Source organism: Poecilia reticulata, linkage group LG15 (genome assembly GCF_000633615.1).
Source record: "Poecilia reticulata strain Guanapo linkage group LG15, Guppy_female_1.0+MT, whole genome shotgun sequence".
NCBI lineage: Eukaryota > Metazoa > Chordata > Actinopteri > Cyprinodontiformes > Poeciliidae > Poecilia > Poecilia reticulata.
In genome coordinates, this window is record NC_024345.1 from 18,072,783 (window position 1) to 18,082,933 (window position 10,151).

At 38.2% G+C, this 10,151-nt stretch overlaps 1 protein-coding gene across 1 annotated transcript; it reads left to right on the top strand.

Annotated features, from left to right (window-relative positions):
• Nucleotides 1-45: 45 nt before the first annotated feature.
• LOC108166933 (disks large homolog 1-like) lies at nt 46-4,687 on the top strand. The gene is made up of 8 exons (XM_017308857.1): nt 46-259; nt 460-651; nt 1,681-1,920; nt 2,095-2,184; nt 2,412-2,489; nt 2,777-3,037; nt 3,212-3,307; nt 4,290-4,687. The coding sequence occupies exons 2-8, from the start codon at nt 535-537 to the stop codon at nt 4,380-4,382; spliced, it is 975 nt and encodes a 324-aa protein (XP_017164346.1). The 5' UTR covers nt 46-259; nt 460-534; the 3' UTR covers nt 4,383-4,687.
• Nucleotides 4,688-10,151: the final 5,464 nt, after the last annotated feature.

Consider the following 10,151-nt stretch of genomic DNA (forward strand, 5'->3'; position numbering starts at 1 on the left):
TCAAAGTGATGCGAGATTAACAGAGCGTAGCAAAATAAATGGCTCGACGGGGTTCAAAATGACTCTTGTCGAAAGATAATCGGCTGCTGAGGCGAATCGAACCGTCTCGTTTGGAGGTAACGCAACAGATCCCAGATCCTTTTGTTTTTCCTGTTGCGTCCGACCAGCTGAGCATGATGTAGAGCATCTCCACCCTGCATGTGCTGCATGTCACTTCTGCTTTTGACGTCGTCTGTTCACATTCCAGGTTTAATCAAAGGTATGTAGTTGGAGAGCAATTGTGGAGTTGCATTCTGAATCTCATTTTTTCTTTCAACCCTCTGCAAATTAAGCAGATTTTCTGGATAAGGAAGCAGGATTTTAATATAGCTCCTGCTTTTTTGTCAAATAGGAGACTTTTTCCCTCCACAGATCCGCCATCTTCTTCAGCAGTAGCTGATTTCTTCTGATTATCTATAGGAGATTAAAATTCCTCACAGTGACGCGCCCCCCGGGGCCGGCTGTCAAAGCTGGACCGTCCCGGACTTCAGCTGGATGAAGACCAAAGAGAGGCTGCAGGGGGGACCTCAGATGTTTGCCGTCAAGAACAATGTGTGCGCTCGCTGCTGTGAGCTGGAGAGGAGCAAAGAAAAAGCTGAACCAGCAGAGGAGGTCTGTTTCGGTGAAGTTATTTCATGTTCTGTGTAGATTCTGTTTCAGCTGGAGAACCAGGATTTGCTTTACTTTTTGTTCTTCGCTTGAGTGGCTCCAGGATGCCTGAGGGTCTTTCAATTTCCTGTGATATGATAAAACACAGTTAGTTTGCACACTGCGGAGCAACACACGTTGTGATTAAAAAGAAAAGAAAAATAACAGAAGGCTTCCTATCATAATGACGACAAGCCTTTGTAAAATCAAACGGCAAATTTTAAACAAATGAAAAAAATTCGCTTTAAGAAGAAATAAATATATTAGCTAGAGGGATCATTTTCCCAAGGTTTGGGTTCAGCTTTAAAAATGAAAATTTCTAGATCTGCTTAGATCAGCGTGAATGCTAAATCTTTTTTATGCAGTCCAGTCCAAACACTATAATCATTATTAAGATGTAAGAAACAGAAGAAAACCAACCTTGAAAGTCTGTTGATGCTTTCCATGAAAGTTTCATGAGTTCAGTCATTTATAGTTGATCTAACAAATCCTGTAGACTGTGATCTCTCAGCAGCCACAGTTGAAAGCGTGAATTCTCCTCTTTTTTCCTCTTTGAAACTTACTTCTGCTGAAATCAGTCAGTTTCCATCTCTTTTTTTAATCTGTAAAGACTGAAAGTTGCTTAGCCTCTTAATAAATATTCTGTCAACATGCTCTCCTACCTAAGCTGCTGATCTTTGCAGCTCCTCTAGAGTTACCTCAATAATTAACACCGAATCAGCACAGGCATTTCCCAAAATTAATATTTCTGTCACATAAATCCCAATGAAATTCATTAAGGTTTGTAGTTGTAACCAGTCAAAATGTTCTAATAAATTAGGAAACCTTTGAAAGACCTTCAGAAGTAAGAACTGTTGATCAAGAACACGTCAACCCATTAGAAGAATGTATTTGGAAGATATCTGAATGAAACAATAAATTAAACGGTTAGGAAATGTTTGCATGTTTTTCTCCGGCAAACAGTGAACACACCAGTTTTTCTGTTTTCACCAGAGCTGTGCAGGTCGCCTGTGCACAAGAGAAGCTGGGCCGTGCCCTTTTTGCCATCAGAGAGGTGAAGCACAAGAGGGCAAGAATTTTTCACATCCCAGAGCTCTTAATGCAGGGTCCGGTCTCCATGGAGACCCTGTCTGCAAGATAAAGACGTCATCAGTCCCAGGCTTCCTGAGATCTTCTCCACTGAGCGAGACGAGTCTTCCTGCAGAATCATCCACCACGCAAGTGCCATTAAGAGTAAATTCACTCTGCATCTTACGTAAATGTCAAAACGTCCCTCTGGCATTGCCAGAACCACATCGGGAGCGCCACTCTGTGTATTTATAATCCATTTTTGCCTCTTGTTAGTCATACAGAGCTGCTCGTATCAAATAATCTAAGGTTTATTAGTGATGAAAGCATTTCTTTCAGTTGCAGATCAAAGTATCTGGCCAAAGTGGTCGTTTGGGGATCAGCATCGCTGGTGGGAAAGGTTCTCTGCCTTATAAAGATCAAGATGAAGTGAGTGGTGGAGTAGGAGAGCAAAAATTGCCCAATCTGTTGCAACATAGCTCATCAGTCATTCACTCTGCAGCTTCTTGGCTCTCTGAACAAATGTGATCAGAAGGAGCTGCCTCTACAATCTCAACAGCATTTACAAACTGACAATACTTTACATTTATTGTTAGCTCAATCTTTATCCAGGCCAAAAAGTTTGCTTTTCTTTTTTTTTTTTTTTCTCCCCTCAGGGCATTTTTATTTCCAGAGTAGCTCAAGGAGGGCCATCCGAAAAGGCTGGGATCCATGTTGGAGACAGAGTACTTGAGGTAGAAAACAGAAACTTTAACTTCTTTTTGCTATTGGAAAATATTGCATGGACAATCTGCTGTGCTATAAACCTTTGGTTTATCACTTCTCACCAGTGGGGGGCAGCACATGACCAACAGAGGATTCTCAGCTTGGACTTCCCTCAGTGACAATGTGATTGACAAAAAAAAAAAAAAAAAGAAGAAATACAGAAAGAATACATCCCCAGACATGTTATTTCCAGGCTTTGTGCTCCCGCTTCCATTCTCTGTTATAGCAATTTCTAACTTGACCTCTGCCCTTCCAGGTCAACGGCATCAGCATGCAGGGTGCGACCCACCACGAAGCAGTCGCTGCCCTCAGGAATGCCGGGTGCTGCATTAAGCTGAAGGTGCTCAGAGAAAGGCTGCTGCCCTCAGACGTGTACGTCCCGGCCGTGTCTCAGGATCCACCGGACCCGGCGGCTGGTCGGCCGCTGTGCTCGATCAGCAAACAGTCACAGCTGGAGGAGTCAGAAAAATGTTTGCCCAAGAAGATTGAGGCTGTTGTCTGCAATGGGAACAGTGCTGTGGGTGTTTTGACTCAATTTTCAGCATGAGCGGAAAAAGTCTTTTAAAATCTGACGTTGTTTTACAACTTCCAATCCCGACACATACAGAACAGAACACTGTTAATGTTTTCTCTTGTCTTGTACAGTTGGTTCAGTTTTGTTGATACTGCAGACATTTTTTATGTGTTTCAGTGTGATTCTGACAGTGATCTGAACAGAACCCTGTCTGAAATCGAAGCAGAGAAATTAAAATTGGACTCACTCAAAGAGATGAATCACATAATGTCCGTAAGTAGATTAGTGATTATTTACAATTGACTATTTATGCTGCCAATATTTGCACCCCTTGATTTCTTTCACATTTTTCCTCTGGTTACATCGATAGGTGTTTTTGACTTTTTTTTTTTTAGATATTGTGTTACCATTACAAATTGTATAATTTTGAATCTGGATTAAAAAGATTTGTTAAAATCCAAAAAGAATGGTGTGCATTTCTGTTTTGGTCTGGTAATTTGATGTTTTGTTGAATCGTTAGGAACACATCTTTACCAGCTTTGTACATTTTGAGAGTTACATATTTGCCCGTTTTTCTTTTCAAAATAGCATAAATTCAGTCAAAGCCTGCTGAGAGCCTTTCTAATCAGGAACTTTCAAGTCAAGGACAAAGACTGACGTTTGACTGGGTAATTGTAATGCGTGCCGCCCAACTCCCAGTGTGAGCGCTCTTCACATCGTTGAGGATCGCTTATCCTGGGAAAATCATTGTTACATTCAGCACCCGCAACTCTAAACTGAACAAATTAAAAGTGGTGTCTACATGTGGACAGTACAGCTTTAAACAATGTTCATAAGGGATTCTACAACCATTGGTAAGCAGAGCAGTTCACCTGGTTGTGGGCCGTCCATTTTCGCCCACACCTTTCATACAGTGACGTAGATCACCTGGTTTTCACTATACATCTGTTTTCTAATTGGATACATTTTTTGGAATAAATTACACATTAAAACCATGTTAGCATTTCCTCGCCTTACAATGATGCTCAACTTGTGTTTGTCCATCATGCAAAATCCCAGTAAAACATCCTGATGTTTGTGGTTGTAACGTGACACAATGTGGAAAATGTCAAGGGGTAGAAATATGTTGCAAGGCGCTATAGTTAACACGTAAACTCCACTTCCCCCTTAAGCATGTAGAAACTAACTCTTAAATGCATCACATCCCTGACAACTTGCTTTTTTTCCCCTCACTGTTTTCCTTTTCATCTTGCAGATCCCCCGAATTATACTCACTCACCCCTCTACCTCAGATGAAGATGTTGAGCTCTTGTCACAGATTCCCAGAAGACAGCGGCTTCGTGACTGACAAGCAGACCAGTGTGGGCACTCTGGGTGTTATGATGGTGCTTTTTACTCATTTGGAGCCCATTTTGGAACTTTGTGGCTGCAGTACAGGGACCAGTGGTGGTTCCTCTTTTTTTCAGGGACATTGAAGCGTAGGAGTTTACATTCGCTCAGCATGGGCTTGTTAACCATATTAATATTAGGATTTTAAGGATTTACTTAAGCTATTTTTAAACACGTGGACTGATAATACAAGATACAAATTAATAGATTTTTAGAAACAAGAATTTGATGCAAAAATGTATATTTATAGCAGATTTTCTCCGATGCAGGTTCAATTATAATACATTCCAACTAATATTTAGATAAATGTTCCTTAGGAAAGAAACCTCAACCAACACCCACAATGAAGTCTCTTTTTGTTTCCTGCCACAGTCAAGATTTTTATGCACCTCATAAACTTATTGCTGCCAGGCTCTATCTGTTATAAAAATGATGTTTGAAATCATTTTTCTTTTGATAAACCCCAAAATAGATGCAATAAAGGTTATTTCTTTTCTAACTGTGAACAAGTTTCAATGCTCTAGCTGTTGAGTTGAGATTATGATAATGAATCTGGACATTGTGCTACTTCTGAATTAACCCCCACATTAACATTGAAACAGAATCTTAGCATAATACTGCCACCACCATCTGCCAAAAAGCTTAATCTTTGGTCTTATTTGACCAAGATTTTCAAATAACAGAAGGTATATATCTACAAAATTCAGCTTGTTTGTACAAATTTGATCCTGTGTTTAGGAGGGAGTATTGGTAACAAATTTAAATATATATTTTTTTGAAATATTTAATTTGTATGTTGTATCATTATTTAAAAATGTCATAGGATGCACCAAAAGCCTCAAAAAAGCTCCAAGTCCACCTAACATTCATGGTGATTTTTTAGCATACTTAAACTTAAGACCAACAGTGTTGCTACTGAGGATTATTGTAAAACCAGTGGAATGTATTTTTAGTGTCAACCACAATTGCTGCATTTAGAGTTGAATTTAAGTCTTTTGTAAGCTGATGAAAACCGTTTTTTAATAGAACCAATTTGTGAAAGTGAAAACACTTGCTTTGTTTGTCAAAACCATTAAACAACGACTGATGTTGCTTGTCTCTGTGTTACATACAGCGCTCTGCAAGATTTAGGTACCTCACACTTACATAAGTGTTTGTACCCAATGTGAAGCCTTTTACTTCTTTTGGCCTGTGCTGAGATGAAATGACTCATTGTTGAACAGATTGCGCGGCAGGAAATCTGATCTCACTGAGGCATTATTTTCTGACTTCACGTTAAAGATAAATTATGTCTCGTGAGGATAAACACAATGCAGAAAAAGATGATAAAAGAGCTTTTTATTCACTTCAGAAGACAAAGATATGCAAATTGAAAATGTGGTTTATACTTAACTTTACTTTAAGTTACATATTTTATATTCTCACAGTAATGAAAGTGATTCTTTTTCTTAATAAACTGCAAACATCTGCTCCAGTTGTTGTTTTTGTCTTAAAGATGCAGCAGAAGGCATTTCCAAAGTGATGCTTAGGCTGAAAACAGGAAAATCACTGCAGATCACTGACTATTATCCATCCACAAGTTCTTGACATACATAACAACCCCCTGTAGGTTTGCAATTGGCAAGATCAAAATGCTTCTTCAGCTTTTGGGTGAAACTCCTCTGAGGACACAGTCTTGTTGGAAAGCCCGTGGATTGTCACAATTTAATTTAGAGTCAATTAATGGAAGGTCAGACTCGCTCAGGGGAAGTGTCTCAGGAGGCCTTTCTGTAAGTCAGGGAGATGATTCAAGGGGGAGGAGCGCAGCTTTTACAGGAAAATTAGTTTTCCATCAGGACAGCAATTTTCCCAGGTGCCCTTGTTCAAAATGGAATACAGTTATGGCAAAGTGAAAGTCCACCCTCTGCCATTTCTAGTTTTGCATAATAAATAATCTGGTTTTCATCCAGACTGTCCAATTACCTAAATATGAAATCAAGTGTACAAGATCCCATATCACAGTTTCCATCATGTTAATCATGTCAATGTTATTCATAGGTTTTATATTAGTTGTTTAATAAAACCTAATTTAATAGCTAATGTTGAATAAATGTAATGTTTAATTTAGATAAAATTATTTCCAGATGGTTTGTTTTCCCACACATGCAAAACTATGAATAAGAAATATCCCTAAAGTTACATAAGTATATTTAACACATTGTTGGTGCTGCTGAAATCTTTAAATCTAAAGAAATTAGCCACCTCAACTGCTCGCTGTGATTTTGACCCATTCTGCAGAATTGCAAGATTCAGAACCTCACACTCAAAATTCCTTACCTCTCTTGGGTTCTGTGAACTCCTTCCAGGACTTTTTGTCCTTTTCACAAATTTTCTATAGGACTCGGGTCAGGTGACTGATTGGGTCACATCAGTCATATTTTCTTTCTCTGAAGGTAATTGAGAGTTTTCTGGGCAGTGTGTTTCAGATCAATTTCTTGCTGAAACATCCATCCTGGTTTCATCTTCATTATCCTGGTTACTTGTATATCAGAAATGTCACAGTACATTTGTCCATTCATCCATCCTTCAATTCCATCAGGTCTGGCCAGTACCCAGTGCTTTTGCAGGCTTGTCTAAATCTGGCTCAAGTTTCAGCAGGCTCGGAAAAGAGCCACAATAAAAACTCTGTGCTGAAAAGTAAACCTCTCCACCGATGCACCAGTAGGTTGATCCAAAAATAATTAGATAAATAAGCTACTACAGGTTTAGCAATTTGTTATGGTGAACACATCAAGTAGTCAATTAGTTTTTGCTTTTACTCTGCAGCCACAGGCAAATGACATCTTTCCTGAATGAACAAACCAACATCCATCAAATTTGTCTGCAAGTGGAAACTCTAAATTTGACTTTGCAAATAAAATGGGCAAACCTTTAAACATTTCTGAACTTCCACAACATCAGAAAACGATAATCTCTATTAATTTTAAAAACTACCCTTCGCACTTCTATTATTAAAAAGGATGAATAAAGTTTTTCACAGGGAACAAAGACCACCACAACCAAGTATTTTTTATTCATCTTGTTTGGAGGACATTAAAGTTGAAATGGCTTAATTAAATATTTCAAACTTTAGTCTATTAACACAGGAGGTACCAGGTGTTGCAGTCCAAATTGTAGTCTGTCCTTTGGCACCAAAAGGGAATGAGGAAAATTGGGATGAACATATTGTAATTATACAGAATCGTATTGCTGTCACTTAAGAATATAAGTACTTTCCTGTTGCAGCATAGCAATTATACTGTGCAAAAGTGATGATATAGTTTATAGACTTAGGAATTAGATTGTGTAAATGTGATAAGTTCATCATCCAGATGGTGGCGGTACTCTGCATTAAGTGCATGCAAACTAAAGAAGGCATAATGACGAGTTTACAGGAAGGGGTCAAATTTTACTTCTTGATTGGTGTAAGACATGGAAAGACACTGCTATCCCCTTAGATACCTTTTTTACAGCACTGTATAAAATAATTATTTCTTATCCATCAGTTTTGAGTACTGTATTTTGGATAACATCATTTTTCTGTGTTGATTAATTTTGCATTGATCAGATAAACAGCAAGAGGACAGCTGTGCTCAAACCAAGGTGTAGTGACTAAGTGACTAAGGAGACATGTTTAAATAAAACTTTAAATTCAACAGAACTGTTTACTGACTGACCCTACATAAAAGAACAGGATTGGCTTAGGTTGAGAGACTACAAAAGAGAAATGTTTTTTTGGGAAATATTTGGAAAGTGTAATTGGAAATGACAGAAAAGGCCCTGGGGATCCTCTCTTGGACTCTCCTTTTGGCAAATATTTCAAAAAGAGGTCTCACACCTCTCTAATGCCAGAGAAACCTGAAAGAAGTCTCTGGAGAGATGTGTGGAACATCTACAGTCTTTTTTTAACCCCGAAGAGTTAAGAGGGATCAGACTTAAAACAAATTGGAGCTGTGTTTACCACAGTGACTTTAGAAAATGAAACAAAATTGTATCTAATCATAGTGGGCATTGACTGTTTTTATGAAAGTTTATCTCCCCAGTTCTTTAAAGTACATCACTGCAGTGACGATGGAAGTAGCAGGAAACAAACTGCAACATTTTTTGTTCAAAATGGAAATTATTCTATTTTTACTGTGGATTTTAAAACATTTTCCAACCCAAAAAATTATCTTAGATCTTAAGCCACTCGTGCAACTGCATCAGAGGGCCAGATTTAAACTCTAGAAAAAAATCCTAAAGATGACATTTCTATCAGAACGTAAAACGGATGTGAAACTACTTTATAAAAGCTTGGAGAAGTCTGGCAGGGTAATCACGGGATGCAGCAGCTTAGTCCTCCCCTGATAATATATTCTCCAATCAAAGGCACAGAGCTTTACATCTGAATCTGTAAAAAAGCAGCACAGGCATTTCAAGTTTTTGCCTGAGTTTCCGATTGCAAATCGGCAGTTTGTGTTTGTTGACAGCATTTGCAAACGGAAAGATGAACAGCAGGGTGTGCATTGATGAATTCAGGGATGATGAAGGAAGTAATTTTGCACAAGACAGGAAGTTAAAATCTTCAGTGCTGAAAGAGAGGAGGAAATCTAAGCAGGCAATATCAACAACGACCAAACATGCCAATGCGGAATAAGTAAGAGACCCAAACATGTTCCAGAAAACGACGTCGAGAAGGTGTTGCAAAAATGCAGCCCGGATTTCTGTGCTGAATTTAGCTTATGATGTCCTGCTTCTGTTGGTATTCTCACTGAGGAAACACATGTCTTAATACCTGCAGAGATGGGAGCAGATGATTGTGGGCGTGGGTCACTGTTGTGACCAAAGTGTAAAGGTCGTTGACATTAGGAAATGCATTTCAGATTTAAGGGCTGGAGCTGTGGGGAATATGAAAGAAAGAAAATGGTGAGAAAAAAAGAGACAAAATGTGGGCTAAAATTGGACCAAAGTAAAAAGGATGCTGCATTAGTTTTCAAGAAATTCTCTTTATTTTTTTATTCAGCAGGAACATTTGTGAATCAGAGACAGAAACAGACAATTAATCTTATGTCAATCTGAATTCTGCAAACATTAATGACACATTGCAGTGTTTCCACAATGGAGGGGTTTTCTAATTTTCTCCAAAGGTTTCTTCTTGAGTGAAAGGGTTTGCTATTAAACTGCGACAAGCTGTCAGCTCTGTTCAATTCCTCCAATCCTAAACACAATCTTAACAAACCTACACGTTTTACTGTTTTTGAATAACAAAACATTTGTTGTTCAAAAACTGACTTTTCAGACTTGAATTAATTACACTTTAAATACAATAGAAGGCAGCAAGTTTGTTCTTGAATTAGACGTATTGATGATTATTTCCTCTTTCTTTTATAAAGCAGTTTAATTCACTCATATAAAGATGCAATTGTTAGCACCTGTGTAATTTTGAACAAAAAAAGCCATGCAATCAATGAAATTGTAGTGCAGGATCCTATTCCAATATTTAAACTAATTTGCACATGAAAAAAATGTGCAAATTAATATCTTTATAGTTGTTTAACAAAATTATTGGTGCTCTTGCTGTCAAATTGCACTACCTTCTTTCTACAACTCTAAGTTCTTTCAATTCAGTGAATAAATAAATTAACCCAAGTGCCACACGTTATGTAGACTCATTACACACATACTGTTGTTTTCAAGCCTTTCTTGTTAATCAAGGTAATTTTCAGCTGAT

Coding starts and splice junctions, on each gene's coding strand:
- LOC108166933 (XM_017308857.1), top strand. CDS start 535: ATGAAGACCAAAGAGAGGCTGCAGGGGGGACCTCAGATGTTTGCCGTC. Junction 1,921..2,094: donor CCACGCAAGTGCCATTAAGA/GTAAATTCACTC, acceptor CATTTCTTTCAG/TTGCAGATCAAAGTATCTGG. Junction 2,185..2,411: donor CTTATAAAGATCAAGATGAA/GTGAGTGGTGGA, acceptor TTCTCCCCTCAG/GGCATTTTTATTTCCAGAGT.